General features: G+C 40.1%; 1 protein-coding gene across 4 annotated transcripts in view; it reads left to right on the top strand.

The window, feature by feature from the left end:
- Positions 1 to 21,074, top strand: part of ATG7 (autophagy related 7) — a 72,731-nt gene that overhangs the window by 6,056 nt on the left and 45,601 nt on the right. For all 4 annotated transcript variants that reach the window (XM_063411511.1, XM_063411512.1, XM_063411513.1 and 1 more), the window contains exons 8-17: positions 40 to 128; positions 1,075 to 1,196; positions 2,270 to 2,360; positions 3,633 to 3,777; positions 5,733 to 5,891; positions 8,705 to 8,899; positions 11,279 to 11,482; positions 11,720 to 11,835; positions 12,442 to 12,517; positions 13,637 to 13,717. In XM_063411511.1, the coding sequence (XP_063267581.1) occupies positions 40 to 128; positions 1,075 to 1,196; positions 2,270 to 2,360; positions 3,633 to 3,777; positions 5,733 to 5,891; positions 8,705 to 8,899; positions 11,279 to 11,482; positions 11,720 to 11,835; positions 12,442 to 12,517; positions 13,637 to 13,717 (1,278 nt within the window). The remainder of the gene's footprint in view (positions 1 to 39; positions 129 to 1,074; positions 1,197 to 2,269; positions 2,361 to 3,632; positions 3,778 to 5,732; positions 5,892 to 8,704; positions 8,900 to 11,278; positions 11,483 to 11,719; positions 11,836 to 12,441; positions 12,518 to 13,636; positions 13,718 to 21,074) is intronic.

Genomic DNA, 21,074 nt, shown 5'->3' with positions numbered 1-21,074 from the left:
GAATAGTTGATTTCTCACATAGAACAATTTGATTTGCAGGTGACAGTTGGAGTTTATGATCCCTGTAATTTAGCCCAGTATCCAGGATGGCCACTGAGAAATTTCCTGATCCTGGCAGCCCACAAATGGTATATTTGTTTTGTTCTTTCCTACAAAGATTATTTATTGATTGATATTAAATGAGATATTTTTCTCCCCGTGGCATTTCACTCATGTCACCCAGCTGAGGTTTTGCTTTTTCCCTTGACATTACCACTCAGTGATTCTGATTTTGTGCATTCTTCTGTTTTTCACTTTTGTAAAAGTCACAAATTCCTGTTAATCCTCATCCTCACCTGGCTGCATGCACCTGGAAATGCCAGCTCCACGCCCTGCCAGCACCCTCCAGCTGTGTCAAATCTCATTTAGAATGCTCTGGGAATTCATAAAATTAATTAGTGTCAAGTAATAGCAGACTTACATTTTAAAAATCAGATATTCTTAGGTTTTCTTCTTGTACCACTTGAATTTTTCATTGGGGAGAAGATGGGAAGACAAGACACAGTTTTACACACTGGATTCTGAAAGAAAGGTTTTTAATTATCAAATAAATGTGGGTTGCTGTATCAAAAGTGTAATTAAGTTACACTTCCATAGTTTTGAGTGTTACATTTACACAGCCTTGGGGTTCAGAGGGGTTTAGGCACTAAAATTCTCATTTTTTGTTTGGGGGTTTGTATCATAAGGAGGAAAAATGACATACATTGAGAGCTCAGAGGATCTTGGTGCCACAGCAATGTCCCAATGTCACCTGCTGTGTGCTCTGGTGCTTCCCTGCTTTTTATTCCTCTCAATTGATTTGTCCAGTGTGGATAAATGCCAGGACAGGCTGACAGAGGCATTGCTTTGGGGCTGTTTCACACCACACCAGGCATTTCCTTACACCTGAGCAATTCTTTCTCTTTCTGATAAAGACAAAAAGCCTCATTCAGAACCTGCAGAGCACTGAGCCTCTGTGAAACGCTGGTTAAAAAATCCCTTTTCTATGAAAGAAGTTGCATGTCTGTCTCTGTTTCTCTTTTATTTTCATGGCAGGGGCAGTGCTCTGGAGAGGGTTGAGGTGCTGTGCTTCAGGGACAGGACCCTGCAAGGGGTGAGGGACATCACCCACAGCATCATCTTTGAAATTAAACTGCCACAGACACCCCTGGGCACAGGTAAGCCATTAAAAACATCTTTTTCCCTATTTTTTCCCTATTTTTTTTCCTTATTAATCACTGCTGACATGGCAAAATAAGTTACTGCCACAAAATTGTTACTTATGCTGAGTTATTTCAAATGGATTTTAAATTGTTTGAATTTCTGTTAAATGTCTCTAAAGGAAATGGCTCCTTCAAGAAAGAAAGAAGAGGGAATATTCTTTGTTTTTTCCTCCTGTAATTGTGTTTTCTGTTAAATGTCTCTTAAAGAAATGGTTCCCTTGTTAAAAAAAGAAAGAAGAGGGAATATTCTTTCTTAGTTTTTTCCCCCTTTAATTGTGTTTCTAATTGAAAAGCAAGAAAAGTCCTGCTGTTGTCATAGAGAATACAGTAAAACAGCAATTTGTCTCATTTTTTTTCTTGTTGAATTTGTATACAGTCCCTCAGGCAAAAAGTGATAATGAATTTATGGGATGTAAAATTTGTGGAGAATTTCTAAAATTGTAAAAATCTGCCCCAGAGTGGAACTGTTCCTTTACTCCCATAGTGACACATCCAGGTGTATTTTAAAGCAAAAGACTTGAAATGTTAAAAGAGAATCTCAGATTTAATTTGTAGGTACAGGACAGTATCACAAAATTTCTCTACCTCAAGCAAAAAATTCTGACTGCTTCACACACCATTGAATTATTTAATTATGTGTAATTGAAATATGTAATTCCCACTGAATTTGCAGATGGGGTCTAAAACCCATGAAATAATGAGTGAAATTGGCAAAATATACTGAATTATGAATTTACTGAGCTTGACATTAAAGGGAATGGTGCCACCTCTGTGCTGGGTTTGAAGCTGAGCAGGCAAAAGCAGCACAGGGGGCACCTGAGAGCAAAGAAATTCTCCAAGAACTTTTAGATGATATAAACAGCAAAGTTTGTATAGCAGGGCAGGTTCAAAAGAAAGGATTTTTTCCAACAGTGTTAAATCCAACGAAATTTCTTTTTTTCTTTCCTGCCATATTAAGGTTTTCATTCTTTCTTTCCTTTTTTTTTTTGTTTTATTTTGTTTTTTGTGTTTCAAATATTTTCAAACAGATTGTCCCAAAGCTGTTGGATGGGAGAAAAACCAGAAGGGAGGCATGGGGCCAAGGATGGTGAACCTCAGTGAATGCATGGATCCAAAAAGGTTTGGGTTTTATCTTTTAAATTCCCATTGTTTTCTTTGCTTGGATTAAATCCATAGCAAATTAAAATGTGAAATTGGTAAGAATATGCAGTAAAACATACACTGGGTGTTGTTTGGACTTTCCTTTCTGTCTGCAGCAGAAATGTTGGGAGTTTTGGACTCCAGGTGAAAATTTGGAATACATTTATTTAAAACTGAGGGAAATGTAGGTCAGAGTGTTACAAGGCTTTGATAATTTTATTTCATGTCTAACCTGCAGGGTGTCAATGAACATAAGCCTGGGGGAAAGCTCATCCTTTGGGATTTGTCAGAGTGGGACAGGAAAAGGCTCAGGAATTGTGACTTTAATCATTTTTATCATTCTGTACGTAATGTTTGGAAATAATGAGGTTACAGAGTGTCCTTGTGTCCTTGCCTTGGAAAAACTTCTTGGTCTGATGGTTCAGGTTCACATTCTGCCCATCAGGAAAAGCCTTTTTGGTCAGGCATTTGTGGAAATTCTCAGTGTCTTCACAGATATTCAATAAATTCATCTCAGGCCTCTTCATTCTTGAGGGAACCTGACCTTCTTTACTTGTGTAAATTCTGTGCTTCCCACAGAGGTGTTGGTAAAAAGCCAGCAGTGACAATTCCTGTTTAAATCCTTGTTGTACAAATCATTTTCTGGGTGCTGAAGAGATTTTATTTATGCTGTGTGAGGGAATGAAACTTTGCAGGAACCTCAGACTGTGGTGGCCTGGCTTGGTGTGAGTTTTAACACCCTGTGTTAAAACCTTTTTTTTTTTTTAAACCTTTTTTTTGATGGATATCAAAATCTGCCCCTTGCTTGCACACAGATTTCCTACTTCATTTTCTGTCTCAAACTTCCACAAAGAGCTGCCCACATGCTTTAGAATACAAGTGGAATATTGCAAGTTAAGGGCAGGTGTAGCTGGATACAGGAAACCAGGTAGTTTAAAAAAGAAATAAAAAACCTGTGGACAAATGCTCTTTCTTAGCACTCAGCTTAACAGGAATCTTGGCTGAGACACCATTTTTATTTTCATGCTCGCCCAATTTCATCACTAAAATTTGAGTTTTGGATCGTTGCTTTTTCAGAAGCCACTGCCTGTTTGTTTTTTGTATTACCTATGTCTTAAATTGCTGAATTCTTTCTCTCCTTTAACAAAACCTTTACAATTAACTCCTTCATCTGAATTATCACTAATTGCTGTGCTGGTGAAGCACAGGGGGGTCCAGCAGTTGTTGTTATTTATTTATTCCGTGGCACAGGTTGGCAGAGTCATCCGTGGATCTCAATTTGAAGTTGATGTGCTGGAGGTTGGTGCCCACTCTGGATTTGGAAAAGATTGTGGCAGCCAAGTGCCTGCTGCTGGGGGCTGGCACGCTGGGCTGCAGCGTGGCAAGGACCCTGATGGTAAATAAATAATCCTTCATCTGACAAAGAACCTCCCTTTTCTCACAAATTCTGGGGGGTTTTGGTGGGTTTTTTTTTGGAGGGGCTTTTTTGGGTGTTTTTTTGTTGTGGGTTTTTTTTTGTTTGTTTGTTTTGGTTTTTTTTGTTGGTTTTTTTTTTGTTTTGTTTTGTTTTTTGGTGGTTTTTTTGTTGTTGTTTTTTGGTTTTTTGGGGTTTTTTTGTTTTGTTTTTTTTTGTGTGTGTGTTTTTTGTTTTTTGTTTTTTTTGGGTTTTTGTTTTGTTTTTTGTTTTGTGTGGGTTTTGTGGTTTTTTTGTGGGTTCTTTTTGTTTTGTTTTTGGTGGTTTTTTTTGTTTTTTGGGGGTTTTTTTGGGTTTTTTGGGGGGGGGTTTGTGGTTTTTTTGTTTGCTTGTTTTGTTTTGTTTTTTGTTTTTTTGGTTTTTTTTTGGGTTTTTTTGTTTTGTTTTTGTGTTTTTTTGGTTTGTTTTGTTTTGTTTTTGGTTTTTTTGTGTGTGTTTTTTGTTTTTTTTGGTTTTTTGTTTTGGTTTTTTGTTTTGTGTGGGGTTTTTTGTGGTTTTTTGTGGGTTCTTTTTGTTTTGTTTTTGGTTTGTTTTTGGGTTTTTTTGTTTTTTGTGGGTTTTTTGGGGTTTTTTTGTGGGTTTTTTTGGTATTTTGGGTTTTTTGGGGGTTTTTTGGGTTTTTTTGGTTCGTTTGTTTTTTGTTTTGTTTTGGTTTTGTTTTTTGGTTTTTTAGTTTTGTTTTGTGTGGGGTTTTTTGGAATTTTTTTTGGTTTGTTGTTGCGGTTTTTTGTTTTTTTGGTGGGTTTTTTGTTTTGTTTGTTTTGTTTGTTTTAGTTTTTTGTGGGTTTTTTTGTTTGTTTTGGTTTTGGTTTTTGGTTTTTTTGTTTTGTTTTGTGTAGGTTTTTTTGGGTTTTGGTTTTGGTTTTGGTGGATTTTTTGGATTTTTTTTGTTGTTGGGGTTTTTTTTGGTTTTCTTGGTGGGTTTTTTGTTTTGTTTGTTTTTTGTTTTTTGTGGGGTTTTTTGTTTGTTTTGGTTTTTGGTTTTTTTGTTTTGTGTGGGTTTTTTGTTTTTTGTTTTGTTTTTGGTGGAATTTTTTGTTTTTGTTTTTTGTTGGTTTGTTGTTGGGGTTTTGGGGGGTTTTTGTTGTTGTTGTTTGGTTTTTGTTTTGTTTGTTTTTGTTTTTGGGGGTTTTGTTGGGTTTTGGGGGGGTTTTTTGGTATTTTGGGTTTTTTGGGGTTTTTTTTGGTTTTTTGTTTGTTTTTGTTTTCGTTTGGGTTCTTTTTGGGGTTTTTTTGTGTGGGGGCAGTTTTTTGTTTTTTGGTGGGTTTTTTGTGTTTGGTTTTTATTGTTTGTTTGGTTTTTTTGTGGGTTTTTTTTTTTTTTTGGCCAGCTGCTGTGGCACATCAGAGACCAATTAAATTCTCTGCCTCAAAATACACAGAATGCACATTAGTTATATTAGAAAATGCAGGGAGGAGGTGAGAGCTGTAGCTAATGGGAATAAATAACTAATGCTCTGCTGATATCAGATAGTGAGGGCACCTTGGGAGAATATTTGGAATTTATGTTAAAAAAGAAATTCTGGAACAAATTAAAGCTGAAAATTCACAGTGAAGCACTTGAAATAACTGTGCTGGTAATTCTTTTCAAGGATGTTCACCTCATTCCACTGAATTCAGCAGGGTTTGAGGGATTTCTTTTAAATGCTCTATTTGAAGCAACCAAATTTTCTGTTCCATTATTTCAGTTGCTCCAAATAATTGCAAAAGCTTTTGTAGCTTAAAAAAGTGGCCAAAACTCAACATCGAGCGTGTGGCATTCCTCAAAACGATTTCCCAAGGCTGTTGTAACTTATTAAATATAAATAATCTTTATTATAAATATTTTTATAATATAAATTTTAATAAATAATCTATTAAATTCTGCTCTCCTTCAGGGCTGGGGGGTGAGGAAAATCACTTTTGTGGACAATGCCAAGATCTCCTACTCCAACCCCGTGCGGCAGCCGCTCTACGAGTTCGAGGATTGCCTGGGCGGGGGCAAGCCCAAGGCTCTGGCAGCAGCAGACAAGCTGCAGAAAATCTTCCCAGGAGTGGTAAGATCATCATTTCCATGTTAATTAGCACAAAAACAAACAAAACCCCCCCATAAAAACGAGCAAAACAAAAAAAAAAGTGACTTTAAATTGCTGTTCCGAGTTCTCGTAGTTAAACGTTAAAAACACTGTGCAGGCGTTCTGTTGTAAATCTGTAAAAGTTTAATAAGTAAAATATTTCTGTACTGAAATATTTTACTTCAAATCTCTGTTCCTGGTAATTTTATTGAGGGAATATTTGTAGCAATGAAATATAATTAAGGATCATTAAGTCATCTTGTAGCTTATTGATAGTGAAGTGAATTTTTCCTGCCTAGGATGTCCTAAGGAAATTCGAGTAATGCCAGGTCAGACATATTAACTCTAGGAGCAGGTCTTGAGGGAGGTAATAAATGTATTTTTGAGATTTCCTGTTATGTTTTAGACCCCAGTTTTGCAGTCTTCTCTAAACTGATTTTCTACATTAGAAGATAATACCTCAGTTTTTTAACTTCCAGCAAAGGGAACAGCATATAGTCCTCTTTTTTTAATGTCATTCTAATATTTTATGAGGTGATAACTAAATATTTTGGATAATTTGGAGGCATTTTAAAACTTTTCTTTTCTGAGATTTTGGGATTCTGTGGAAGGAGCAAGGTTTTTCTTTGGGGATTTATATGGACATTTACTCCTCCTTAGAATAATTCCAGTGTGCCCTTTGAGCTCTTTTTGGCATTGTCTGCCTGCCAAAGTGCACCTCAGCCACTTTAGCTTGGTTTTTTTTGTGAGGGACAGTTATTCAAATAAAATTGTTTGAGCTGCCAGACTTGTCTGTATTCCCATAGCTACAATACCTGGATTGAGCTTTTTTTTGAGTTCTGGTAGGATTTTAGGTTTTAAAACCACATTGACCTTTTTTTAGGTGCAGCTAATGTCCAGCTTATTTAATTTATTAAATAAAAAATTGCCCTCCTAAGTGGCCAGCAGTGTTAGCTGAGCTGATCTCATCACTCAGCACTCTGCAGCACAGGCTTGATGAGTTATCCGTGAAGATTTTACCCAGGCACAGCATGGAGAAAGTTTTGTTTTCCTATCAAAACCTTTTGGAGGAGATAATGACACTGAAGTTACAGCCTGCCCCAGTAATTTCCTGATGTCTGTGGTGATGGTTCAGAGGGAAAAAAAGGTGGATGCTTTGGTATGGTTAATGCAGATATTACCCACAGTCATTTCTCCAAGCTGGTTCTTTTTATCCTCAGGGATATTTATCTATTTATATTTTATATTTGTCTATTCACCCTTCTGGTTATTTGGCTCACCTGGATTTATGGGTTGTGCTGGTAATTAATTGCTCTGTGCTAAATCACATTCCACCAGCCTTCCTTTCCTCTCTTCCCATGGAATTCCATGCTTGGTTCATCCAGTTTTTACCTTTTGGTTTTTAGTTTTTCCAGCAGTGCTGAGCAGGGAGGCTTTGGCAAGGCTGGTTCTTCTGTAGGATAAATGAGGGCTCCATCCTTCCCTGGCAGCAGATGGTGGCAGACTGTGCTGACACTTCCAGAGGAGGGAATTCATTATTTGTTTGCATTGTTTGCATTGTGTAGATGCTGATTTGGCTCAATATTTCCTCTCAGTGTGTCCTGCCCAAGGAAGGGGCTGGAAGAGGGGTGTAATAAATGCTGATCACTTGCTTTGTATTTTTGGAAATTTAATAAAAATAAAAATGGTTATAGAAGAAATTAGTAATACACATACAATAATAAAAGTTAAACAGTTTAGAGTAGGACAATTTATGAGACAATAAGAGCAAAGAAGGTAGCCCAGGACTACCGTCCCCCCTCCCTTCTAGACAAAGGCTAGGAAAGAGAAGGGCCCAGAACAAAGAGAAGTTTTCCTTTTTAAGCCTTCGGTTTATGACTATTCATATCTGACGTAAAACAAGTAATTTTAAGCTGTTTCTTGTCACAAAAGCTTTCTGTTAATTAAAAAAAACACATGAGAGTATACGTCCTGGAGAAAGTTAGGTTCTGTGGATAAGAGGCCATAAATTCTTCTTCACTAGAAGGTTTAGGGGCCCCTGTGAATGTTATCTCTGTGCTGAGGAATTTTTCTTCTTGAGCAAAAAAATATCACACACATACACAGCTTCTATTGTACTATAACTTATTGTTAATTACAAAACTACATTTACTACATTATTCAAATGTTAAAACAGCATAACTTTTCTAACTAGCATATTACATATAGTAAATATCTGCGTAGAGCCACACAATATGACTTTTTCACAAGGGGGATGTTTCTGCCACAGGAACAAACTCCTCCAGCTCTGCAGGGACAAGTCTCAGGAGTGCTTGTGGCTGTCTCAGGTTCCCACATGGCTGGGAAATCACAGGGAAATCATCCAAGGCTGAGAGTAAAGAGCAGAGTGTGTGACACTGCACGTGTCAGCATTCACAGCAGAAACACAAACTGCAGCCTGCTAAAACCCTGGGGAGGGGCTGGACAGAGAATCCAGGACACCAATTGGAATCACAGATCATGATCAAATGTAAATGTGGCTGCCTGGCTTTGGGGTGATGTTTGTGACCCCTGGGATCAGGAGCAGTCCCACTCTGTTCTCGCAGTGATTTGCAAGACCTGCTAAGACTCTCTGAGTCTGTTCTGCATAAATACAGCCTGAGAAACTGCAGCACTGCCACACAGAGAGCTGGAAAGAGCAGAGCTGCCATTCTGACAAACAGGAATGGAGTTTGGACTCTGATTTCTATTGAATTTCACACCGATTCAGTGCCAAGGTCACCTTCTGACTGGTGATTCTGTCTGCCTCCCTGCAGAGCGCTGAAGGGTACAACATGAGCATCCCCATGCCCGGCCACCCCGTGAATTTCTCTGAGGTGACAATGGCCCAGGCTCAGAGGGACGTGGCCAAGCTGGAGGAGCTCATTGATGCCCACGATGTTGTTTTCCTGCTGATGGACACTCGGGAGAGCCGCTGGCTGCCTGCTGTCATTGCAGCCAGCAAGAGGAAGGTACTGTGCTAAGCCATTTATTCATTCCTCCTGTCTGTTAAATACATTTCTGGCCCTGAGCAATGCATTTCTGTTTCTTTAGAGCTCAAGTGAACTTCCCTGTGGCAGTGGAGGGATCAGTGTCCCTTCAGTGAGGGCTTCACTGAATTCCAGCCTCACACGTGATTTTAACTCTGTAACTTCATCAGTCCCTCCTTAATCCTCCTGGCCTTCTGCACCTTGCACCTGGGCTCTTCCAGCAGCGTTTTAGCTGTTCAAAAACAGCACAGAAATGACAAAAAGAATAAATTTGTAAAGCTGGATGTTGAACTGGGAAGTGCCAGGGCCAGCCTGCTCTTCCATGTGTATGATGGTTGGGAATTTTCAGCAATATATGGAGTTTTTTGTGTGTGTTCTGTATGAACTCTGTCTGGCTCAATCAGGACAGAGTGGTTTTATGATGTCCAAAACTTCCCTGCCACATTTTCTTAGCCAGCAGTGCCCTTCTACCTTTTTCTTGCAGCATTCAAATAATTTTGAGGACGAGTTTTGAAACCTTTTGTGACATTTCTCTGTTACTCAGTGGTGTAGTGTGTCTGCACCACAGTTGGTTGATTTAATAACAGCACTGTGATCTGAGGAGATGGAATTCTCTGTCACTGGAAAATCTCAGGGTGCCCAAACAAATGCTCAGCACTTTGTGTTGTAAACACTCAGTGAGAGCTCTGCTCCAAATGGGATTTTGTGTGGCACCTGCAGATCTCAAATACTGCACAGTTGGGTCCCGAAGGTCTCAAAAAAGCACACAGAAAAGAAAGAAGATGGTGAGTGATGATTTGTGTCAAATGCACAAAGCCAGCTCCGTGGGTAGCAGTAAGAATCATTCTCCCCACTTCATCCTTTGAGTGCCTTGATGATCTTTGCTATTCCTGCAGTCCTGCCCAAACAACCCCCTCAAATCAGCTTTAAAATCCTCCTGGCAGATGTGAAATCTCTGTTCCTGCTGAGCACTGGAACTTGTTGAAATTTGCTTTTTTTTCTTTTTGTTAATCCATGCCAAAAGACACTTTTCTGTTGTCTCTTTATCAAAACCAGATGATTTTTTAATTAAGGCTCAATCAGAATGAAATAGTTACCTGCCAGTAAACTGAGAAGAGAGAACCAGTTGATGGCAGTGGGAATTAATTAACAATATTATTAATTTCTGCTAATACCAGCTGTTATTCATACTTTGGAAGTGGAACACCATACTCAGGTTTTACAGGCAGATGCAGTGAGAAGATGCAATCTTTTAATTGTTGTAGCCCTGGATAGATTCAACAGCAGGGTTCCACTTCAGGACTGAGGAAAAACAAACTGCTCCAAAGCTGAAAGAGAAGATGCAGAAATAATTGGAAATGCTGAGAATTATGAGACTTAAAGCTCGCTAATTAAGATGACTAATTCTCGAGAGAGCTTCCCTCAGAGTTCTTCTTTGAAAAGATTCCTGGCTGGGAGAGTGGAGAGGAGGCAGTGCTGCACCAGCACCTCTGTCAGCAGCCCCTGCAGATGAGGCAGTGCCTCTCCCTGGCTGTGTGGGATATTAAGGGACACTGGATATTAAATGTGACATCTTGCCAGATATTAAATGTTACATTAAAAGCCACACTGATACATGAGTTCTCCATGTCTTGTCTGCCTCTCATCATTCTGTATTTGCTCACTGTAACACATACTCTTAATTTTAAGATCTGTGGGTTTTTGCCTGCTCCTGTGAGAGCATTGGTCCACTGAGATGGGTCTGTGAACTACCACAGAACACATCAGCAGGCTCGGTAGCCATCAGTTCTTTCAGGAGGCAACAGCTTCAAATGGGTAAATATAACCATGACTGTGGTGATGCTGAGCTTCAGATTCCTCTGTGCCACAAAGTGGGGAAAAAGGGGAAACGAGGACAGAGAACTGTGCAGCACAGCTGCTCCTGGGACAAAGCACATGAAGCCCAGGAGTAATCATGAATTGCTTTCCTTCCTGAGCAGGAATTGGTGTGGGTAACAGATGGCATCTCTGTGCTTGAAGTTGCTTTATTGTCACAAGTTTGTGTGACAGCTAGAGGGAGTCATTCATTGGGGTCACATTGCCCTGAAAGGCACAGAGAAAGACAAGGGTTTGTGGCTTTCTGAAACAGGCTTTTATTTTGGTTTTGGTTTTTTCTAAGTGCTTGACATCTGGGATTCTGCACCTTTCAGAAGCTCTGTTGTTCATGGCTAAGGTGGTAAATATGCAGTTAAGGGTTGCTCATCCATCCACAGCGTGTGGGGTTTTTGGCATTCCTAGTGAATAAAAACCTCCAGGCTGCTTTTTTTCCCCCTCCCTTTTTGGCTCACTTAAAATCTGTTGTTCTCCCTTTATTGTTCACAGTTGGTCATCAACGCTGCCTTGGGATTTGACACTTTTGTTGTTATGAGACACGGCCTGAAGAAACCCAAACAGCAAGAATCTGGTGATTCACGTTTCAGCAACGCCTCTGCCTCTTCTGACCTGCTGGGATCCTCCCTCTTCTCAAACATCCCTGGCTATAAACTGGGCTGCTACTTCTGCAACGATGTTGTGGCACCGGGGGATGTGAGTAGAACCTTGTGCAAATGGTGATTATATCTCTCTTTTGTTGCCACTCCAATTTTGATTTGGTTTTTGTGGCGGTTCATAAAGGGCTCTGAGGTGCGTTGATGTACATGAGGTAAAGAAACAGCTGATTTTTGTTTGGAAGGTGACAGATGTGAATTGGCCAGCACCAGAGGGGGTTTGTGCAGAGCTGTGGGGTTGTTTTTGCTCCCCTCTGAGCTGTGTGTGTGTTTGCAGTCCACCAGGGACCGCACGCTGGACCAGCAGTGCACGGTGAGCCGGCCCGGACTGGCCATGGTGGCTGGAGCGCTGGCGGTGGAGCTCATGGTTTCTGTCCTGCAGCATCCAGAAGGGTGAGGCACTGCTGCTCTTCTGAAAAATCACATTTAACAGCAGCTCTGGGGAGGAGGAGGAGGAATTAGAGCTCGAGAGGGGCAGCTCTGTGAGGGTAATGTCTGTAAATTAATGCAATGTGCAGCATTGGAGGGAGCTGCTTCACCACGCCTTAAGTTTTTCTTCTCTCTCTGAATTTAACCACAGAAAAGTAGTAAGAATCTTTTAAAAGAAGAAAATGTTGCTGTTATTAATCTTGGCTTTCCTGTGCTGAGCAGTGTTTGGGTGTGATGAGGAACTCTTGTGGTGCATGAAGGGCTTCAAGATAAGCCCTGTGTTGTAAATCTTATTTAAAACTCAGAGTGTGTAATACAGAAATTACACTGAAATTCTGCATCTTGAATGTGAGCCTTGTTTGCTCTTTAAAACCTGTGAGAGAAAAAGTGATTTAGGAGCTGAAGATGAGTCTCAGACTGATTTATATTTATGTTTATCCTGCTGAATCTTGGTTCCTATGAAACAGATATTCCACACAGATTCCTTGCCTCATTCCAAGCTGTAGCAGAATGCCTGGAAGCTGACTGGAAATTCTGATTTTCTAATTTTCCCTGTTGGGTTTTTGGCAGGGGTTATGCTGTGGCCAGCAGCAGTGATGACAGAATGAATGAACCACCCACTTCTCTTGGGCTTGTTCCTCACCAGGTAAATTATTTGTGCTAAAACCTTTTGTTTAAGAGCTGGGAATGGATCATCACAGATGTTGTCTCCTGAAAAAAATGCTGATTCCATTCCCCAGAGGACTGACTCTCCATGTTTATTAAAAAATAAATATAAATAATACTACCCCATCACACAGCCCAGGCAGGGTGTTCCTGGCGTTGTGTTTGTGCTGCTCATGGACACAAAATTCCTGCTGCCCACTGAGCAGGAATTTGTTTGGAGCAGAAATTATGTGAATAAAGCAATTGCTGACTTTTCTATTCTCCATCAGAGCTGCCAGTGGGAGCATCTTAAAATTCACTTTTTAAATCTCTTCAGAGTTTGAAAATTATTCAAATCAGCCAACTTCCAACTATTATGTGATTTGGCTGGTTTTAATTATTATTTATTATTTATTGTTTATTATTTTTATCATCAAATATTCATGTTGTTTTGACACCATACAGCACTTTTGTCTTCAACTCAACCCAGACTCTGTTCACAAATGTGTTAGTTTTTCAAAAACTCAGTTTTAAAATTTCAAAACTGAGGATTATTATTTGTAGTGCAGAGTTACTTAAGTTCTGTTCCTGGTGACACCACTGTAATAAACAGAATAAAAAGGATGATCAGTACTGCAAAGAGTTCACAATTGGAGTGATCAAACCCTGCTGCAAAGTGTTTTCAGTGCTCCCTCTGTTAGCAGAAATAATTTTAAATTTGGAATTTTAAATCTGCCTATCAATAATATCATATTAACATAACTGAGGAATGCACAGCAGTTAAATGTTCAGACCATAGGTTGTAGAGATGGGGGAAAAATGAATTTTAGTGGCCACACCATGATTTTTATTTTTTAAGGAACTTTGCACTGGGAAAAGGCCAACTGCAGATGGTGCTGTGCCTCCATTTCTGGTGCAATAATGCTGCTTTTAGCAGCTCTGCCATTATTGGACATTAAAAAGCAGTGATGTGTGCTTAGTGTAAATTCCCTGCAAGTTTTACTGGGAATGGCTGCTAGAACATGATAGATTCCCTTTTTATGGAATGTGTGTGTCCAGTTCATGCTGAATTTTGGAAATGTTTCAAATACTAATGTAATTTTCTTATTTCATCTGCTAGATCCGAGGATTTTTATCCAGATTTGACAATGTTCTTCCAGTCAGCCTGGCATTTGATAAGTGCACAGCCTGTTCAGCCAAGGTAGGGCTGAGTTTGTGCTTTCTGTTATTTTTATATTTCTAGGTCAATTTTGGGGTACTTTTGACATTTTCTCTGACTTCTTAGGGCTTGGGATCTGTTCCCACTCCAGCTAAAATTCTTTTTCCCCTCATAGCCTTCTTTTTTTAGCTGTTTCCCAAATTCCTTTGGCATTGTCTCTTACCTACTCTGGTTATCTCCACATAAACGTTGCCATCAGCTGAAGAATCCAAGCAGAGATTGACCAAGACATTTCTGAAAAGGTCATTACAGAAGCATTTCATGATCTTTCAGCTTTGCAGAAAGGAATGAGACTGATATTACTTAAAAAACCCTTTCTGATGTCTGCTGAGTAAATCTCTCCAGCCTTCTGCAGCTTAATGTCTTTCCAAATAGGCAAAATTGTCAGAATTGCGGGTTTGTGATACAAAACAGACAAATAATGAACAATTGAGGGGGGAAATGGCTTCTTAGCATTTCTTTATTGAGCAGAATGTTCGTGTGGCTGCTGGTGCTGCCAGTCCTGAGTCACCCAGAGCTCCCAGCTTGGCTCTCTGGGGCAGCTCTTGCATTGTTCCCCTCTCCCGTGGCCTTGAAAAGTTCCCTCTGGCAAGGTTTTTCTGGCCGTGGAGTGCAACTTCCAGAAGTTTTCCCTGGGATGTCTCAGCAGGGAGATTCAGAGGGGTTTTGAACTGCTTGGAGTGCTGTGAATTTATTTCGCTCTCCTGTACTTTGAGACTGACACTGCAGGAAGTTTTTTCTGTCCTTTCACTGCACTCGTCCTCCTTTCAAGCACCCATCAAAAAATAATGGTGAACTGGCACAATATCTTCTTATCCAGTGTTCTTTTTTTCTCTCTGGCCTATCTGGGTACATCTGGCAAGTTTTGAAGGACTCTTAATGTGCATTTTCTCTCCTAGAGTTGAAGCACTGAAATTGGGTGTTTCTAAAAATAACAGCAGCTTTATCTGCCCTGTTGAAGAGCTGAAAGCTCAGCAATAGCTAAAATCTTGCTGCTGGAGAATTTAAACTGTTAGAATAGACCTTTTTCTTCTTCTTTTTCTCTTATTTTCTCCTTATCTCCAATTCAGGAAACACTGATATGTAAAAACAATAAAAATGTACATCCACGCAGATAAATTCAACGCAGGGATCAATTTTTCCTTAGCAAATCATTTCCTCTTGGAGGTCATTTTAAGAGAGCCCCATTCTACATAAACAGACTTGATGATTTAATAAAAACTGCCTTGCATTTTAGCAGCTGTGCTATTCCCAGAGAGATCACTTTTCATGTGGTTTGGGGATTGAATTTCTTGTGTGCTGAAAAGGTTCCTCCATTGGCTCACGGATTTCCTTACAGTAGAAACACAGCCTTTGTTTACTTTGCTAACTTTATTTATTAGCAGAAGGCGATGTCACCCTGCATTATGTGGAAATCTGATGCTGATGCTTTGAAATGACAAATCCAATGATGATTTAATGGTGGCGTGTACGTTGGTTTGTTGTGTGAGGGTTTGTTTGTTCATAAGGTAATTCAGTATTTCTTCCTCTGTGTCAGAATTACTGGAGATTCCGACTTTCAGCACAGATACAGCTGAATATTGTGTTCATTGTGGTTTTCTTTTGTCAGCATTCTTCTGGAGCTCTTGTTGTGCTGTAACTCTTAAAGCACAAAATTAATGAATGAGGAAATTTAGAAGAATTCCAGAGCATCCTGCAGCCATCCAGTGCAGCTGGAGGACTCAGGAGAACTCCTAATGATCTGCATGTTTGCAGATACGAGTCCTTTTCATTTTGCCTCACTCATTCCTTCAGTTCTCTGCTTTTGGAGCTGCAGAGGCCAGACATGCAAGCAGCCAACTTTTCCTTACCCAGAATTATCCTGCCCAGGCCACGTGCCAGAGAAGCTTCCCACAGGCAATTGTTCAGGAATTTTGGGATGGTCGCAGCAGGAAACCAATCTATTTTTATTCTGGGCCAGTTTTTCCTGGGCTGATTCCCCCTCTGTCCTATTCTGGTTCTGCAGAAGCCGTGCTGGAATGTCAAATATCCCTGTCAGAGCTCAGGGCACTGAGAGAGCAGCGAGAGCTCTCCTGGTGCCAAACTTGTTCTGGCACCACCAAGGGACACTCCAGAGCTCTTCAGGGTGGAGATTTATTTGTAACAACTGCTTTACTCATAGGACAGAACATTTAGCTTATTACTGACTGGGCTAATTAACCTATTTATCCTGTTGGGAGCAAAATGAGGTTGTTTGTTTATTATATTGTGGTGGGAAGCGTTGCAATTCCTTGGAAAACAGATCTGATCCCTGCAGAAAATTGATTAAAGCTTTAAATCATGGGTGTTAAAATATGGATGTATTTTAATGCAAAACTGTGTTTCTATTGTAATGGGGGCAATGAAAATTTCCTTTTCTTGCTCCCCTTTACTCCTTGTGCATCATGGAACAACCAAGGAGACCCCACAGATCCAGAGTTTAATGTCACAAAAGATAAGTGCCACCAACAACCTGGGTGTAAAGATGTAAAAACCCTCTGTTTTTACACACAGCTCACATTTCTTCCAGGGTTAGGATTTAGCACCCATGTGCTGGAAATGTGACTTGTCCTCCTTAAAGAGATTTCCCTCCTTCCCCTACTACAGGAATTCTCATGTGTATCTACCCCACTCTGAAATTTATATAATCAGCACAAAATCTGCACATTTTCCTGTTCTTTCCCAACTTTCTCCTCGGTGTGCTGGAGCTGCTGCAGTGGCTTTTCACCCACTGGGTTCATGCTGAATATTTTCCAGTTTCACTGCGTGTCACGAAGGGGCAGCCAGTGGCATCAGGGGTGGAATTATTGGCATTACATTCCAATTTCTGGTTTCACTCAGGACGTTCCCCTGCCCTTGCAGATGTTTTCCCCTTTTGCCACCTCAGGAATACATGAAACCCTTTTACTGTGACATTTCCTGAGCGCTTGGGTTGCGTAAGTTATTTATGAGAGCTTCAGTTTTGAAATCCATCGTGGTGGAGCCTCAACAATGCTCTCATTGTTCTCCTCTGCTGACTGCTGTGCCTGCATTTTTATTGGAAACTGTTCTGATCACTTATGACAGCAGCCTGCAAGATTCAGTCATTCACTGATGGTTTTCAGTTGAGATAATTCTGATTTTAATTCCGATTTGCCCTGACTGCACTGAGGCATTCCTCTCTGCTCTCTGCCAGTAGCAGTGGATGATCTGTCACTGAAACTCCTTAAATCTTTTTCTATTTTACATTTCCCAATATTGTGTGGATATAAAAGTCATGGGGGGGAAGAGCTTTGGTCTTTCCTGGTTTTATTTATAAAAACCCCTCTCTTGCAGAGCTTGCAGAAATGGTGAAGGAAATGGCGAGAAACATTTCAGGAGTGAACATTTCAAAAATTTAAGGGAATGTTTTAAAGAGTTGTTTCTGTAGCTGTGCTGTAACGTGAAGTCAGTGAAATGGAGTCCATGTGTAACTTCCCTTATTTCCTGAATTTCCACATGTGAACATTTGACAAGTCTCTGTACAGTGCAGCCTCTATTGATACTGGATAGATTTCACTGAGACTTGGAGAATGCATCATTAATGCACCCAGCACACTGAATTAAATGTAGGATTTCTCTTAGAAACAAATCAAAATGAATTTTCCCATTGTTACATTTAAATTTCAAAATAGTAGGGTTTGAGGGAAAGAAGAATCCTGCCATTGTTAAATACAATGGAATCATATTTCTGACAGGTTGGATTTCTGTTGCATTTAAATTCAGTTTTATGGGTCTTAAAGTGGTTTTTCTTTGGGGTTTTTTTTTCCCCAATATTTCTTACTCTTCTAATTCAATTAAATTGTAACTACACTTAGGACATAGTAAAGAACTGCCAATGAGCAAAAAGACATCATCACTGCAGTTTTCTAGTACTGACATGTTCAATATCTACCTGTGCTAGAATATAATTTCTAATTATTTGTATTAACAGCAACTGCGTGCTCTCTTGCCATCTCTCTGAAGCTTTTGCACAATTCCTTTTCTGTCACTTAAAACAGAACTAAAACATTTTGGCTTGAAATATCTGCCTACAAGAGCTGCAAAAACAAACTTGGAGAACACTGAACAGGATTAAATTCAGGAATATTCCATGTATGGTGCTGGGATGATGATGATGACGGTGTTCATTCCTCATACTGTAGGATTCCCTGTGGAACTCAAAAGATCTGTTTGTTTTGCTGGATATGAACAATTTGTAGTTGTTCTTTTTTTCCTTCCCTAAGATTTTTTCCATTTTTTGCAGCCTAGTGCTTTCTATTCCCAAGTTTATTGTTCAGCTATTCCAAAGATTCAGTGCATATTCATGGAGACACAATATTTTTAATTATTTAAGTTGTTTCTCATTTTCATTATCATTTTTATTTTAATGACTGTACTCATTCTTAGGTGTTTTCTGCATTTTCATTCGAGTCCTTAACAGGTGTCTGTCTACCCTGATGCCCATTTTCTTAAACTTAACTGATCATCAGCCTTGCTTTATTGGAAAGCTGGTCTTTGTTTGCAAATATTTTCGAACAGTTTAAGCTAAATTTGACTTTATTCAATTTTTTCCACATTTTTACAGTGCTGATATATCTGTCCTTACAGAATTGTTTGTTCTGTTTGAATTGGCAGAGTGGAGGGAACTTCATTTCAAGAGATGGTGAAACAGCAGAAATCGATGAAATGCATAAATGTGGTTTTGAAGAAAATGCTGTTGCTGCTCCAGTGCTGTTTTGCACAGGTTTTGCAGCACACCCAGATATCTCTGCTCTGAAATAGCCACAAAAAGTGGATTTTTAAGCTGGAGCTGAGCAGCAGCAGTGCCAGTTCTGGTGCTCAGCCTGCCTGGGTGCTGAAGTGCTGCAGGCAGGGGAGGCTGTGGCAATAAATGACTTTTCCTGGGCACTGCCCACTCAGTGCTGCCTTCCTCCAACCAGCCCTGCAGAGCTGGGCCCCTCCTGCCTTTGTAAAATCCCAATTTGGTGCAGGCAGCCGGAGCATCATTCAGCCCCAGGCAGCTGCTGTGCTGGGAGAGGAATCATTCCTGTAGATTTTGGGAAGTCTCCTGGCTTCTCTCCCAGCTTTAGGGGCTCTCTGCAGACTGTGGGTGCTGCTCCTGGACTGTTCCTTCACAAACTTGGGGAAGATGCAGCCCCAAATTGTCCTTCCCATGGGATGGGGCTGGGAAGGATCAGGATTTTCTGCCTCCCTCTTCAGCAGGGGGTGACTGGTGCCAGGAGGAGCTGGAGCCAAGTGTGCCAGAAATCCTGGACAGGAAGCAGAGTGAGGATAAATGAAGTTGTAAATATAAATGAAGTTGTAAATATGCAAGTTGTCAATCCCCATCCTGTGGAGAAGGTGGGGTGAGCAGGGAGGGGAGTGAAGGATGCACCCACGTGTTCAGGGGCTCAGGACACACGAGCTGATGGTGCTGGCTCCCAGAAACTCCTTCCGTGCCTCTTTCTCAGGGTATAAAATGGAGATGCTGATTTTTCTCTTGATCCCTTTCTTTCCTTTCCTCTTTTCAGGCAGGGAATGCTTTCAGCTTGTGTGCTGTGCCACAAAACTTCCTTGAACTGACTGCAATCTGGGGCTGCTGTTACATCTAAAATAAGTTGTGAGAAATAGTTAAGAAAGAGCAGCAAAGATCCCAATCCTGCAGTTTTATCTGTCAGATATTGTCATCAGAGGAAATGGTTACTTGGGGAAGCACATCAAGATTATTCCAGAAAATAATGCATGCATCTCCCAAGAACTAAATGTTGAAAAGGCCGTGCTTAAAGTGGCATTTCTTAAATTTCTAAGAACTCTACTTTTCTTCTTGTCATTATTCAAAAGAAGCTGGAAAATCCCAAGCTAAAAAACTCCTGTTGAGACCTTTCAGAGCTGATTCTTCAGTGAGTTAATTCTCCATTTTCTGCCCATTGCAATTCAAAATCAGGGTAGGAAATGGCAACAGGCAAAGCTCATTTGTATCACTCCTTCCCTCCTCTAAATTAAAACAACAATCCTTTCCTTAAATGATTTTTCAGCACCTTGTACTTGGATTAGTTGAGGTTTTATACTGAGTTGTTTTCATTTTTAGTGCTGATCATGGGAAGGAGAGAATTGTGTATGTGCAGAGGGTGATGTCATGGTTTGGACACGAGCCCAAAGTGATGCCATTTCTGCCTCATGGCTTTTACATTTCCAATATTTCCAGCGTGGCCTTGGCCAGGGCACACCTGGAGCCCAGCTTTCTGCAGAACTTTGTTCTTCAAACTTAATCATCCTCAAAAAATGCACAGGTTTTAGTTCATCTCATTTTTTGGAGTATTATTTTTTTTTATATAATATTGTCAGACTTTCCTGTTGCAAACCCAGGAATTGAGGCCCTGAAAAATCATTCCATGGTCCTCACCAAAGTGTAACTTTATTGCCTTCTTTTTCATAGCTCTGTTACAGCATCACCTTATTGGACTTTTCTTGACAACTTTTTAGGAGCAGATGGCAATAAAAATCGAGAACTTTGTGAAAAGGCAAGAGTCTGGGAATGAGGGTTTTTGTAAGGAAACCAGAATTATGGGGTTTGTGGTAAAATTTTGAATATTAACTCACTGGCTCTGCTTACTCCCTTCTCATTCTGGAGGATTCTTCACAGCATAAAACTCACATTAAATTGCTGTTTTAACGGCATATACATTGAATTTTGAAGAGTGGAGCTGGCAAAGCTTTTTCATGTCTGTCTTATTTTCCAAATGTGTCCTTTCAGCAGGTGAACAGGAATTTTCTCTCCTTGCTGCACGGCCTGTGATAAGCAGGGAGTTAACTTGGTGTAAAAATATATCCAGGCCTGTCCAATTTCTAAACAGACCCTTGAATATTGGGATTTTTTGTGACTCTGAAATGTTTGGTGAAGTATCTGCCCCCTTTGAGGGAGGGGAAGTGCTTAAATCCAGGAACTTGTTTTGGGGGTAAGTTACCCAGAAATCTGATTTAGTGGAAATAATCCAACTGGTAGCATTCATTCCTTATTTTATTTTTCCTGGAAAGTAAACAGCACTGGTTCAAGCTCCTCAGATGCAAACTACTTGGAAAAGGAAAAATTTAAAAAAAGCCAAACCAAATGTAAATACTGGTAAAAAAAGTTTGAAATGGATGTGACAGAAATAAAACAAGAGCCAGTTTTGTATCAGTAGCCAGTTTCTTTGGGTTAGGAGCTTGTTTTTTGTGTTTTTGCTTCAGCAGAGTTTAACTTTGCTGCTGTAAAGCAATCCTGGAGCCAGCTTCTCCTTCTGAATGTCTTTGTACCCAGCAATTGAGACAACTCTGTGCAGAA

This window comes from Prinia subflava, chromosome 14 (genome assembly GCF_021018805.1).
Source record: "Prinia subflava isolate CZ2003 ecotype Zambia chromosome 14, Cam_Psub_1.2, whole genome shotgun sequence".
Lineage (NCBI taxonomy): Eukaryota > Metazoa > Chordata > Aves > Passeriformes > Cisticolidae > Prinia > Prinia subflava.
Note: the sequence above shows the minus strand (reverse complement) of the source record. Positions and strands in the feature narration are given on the sequence as shown.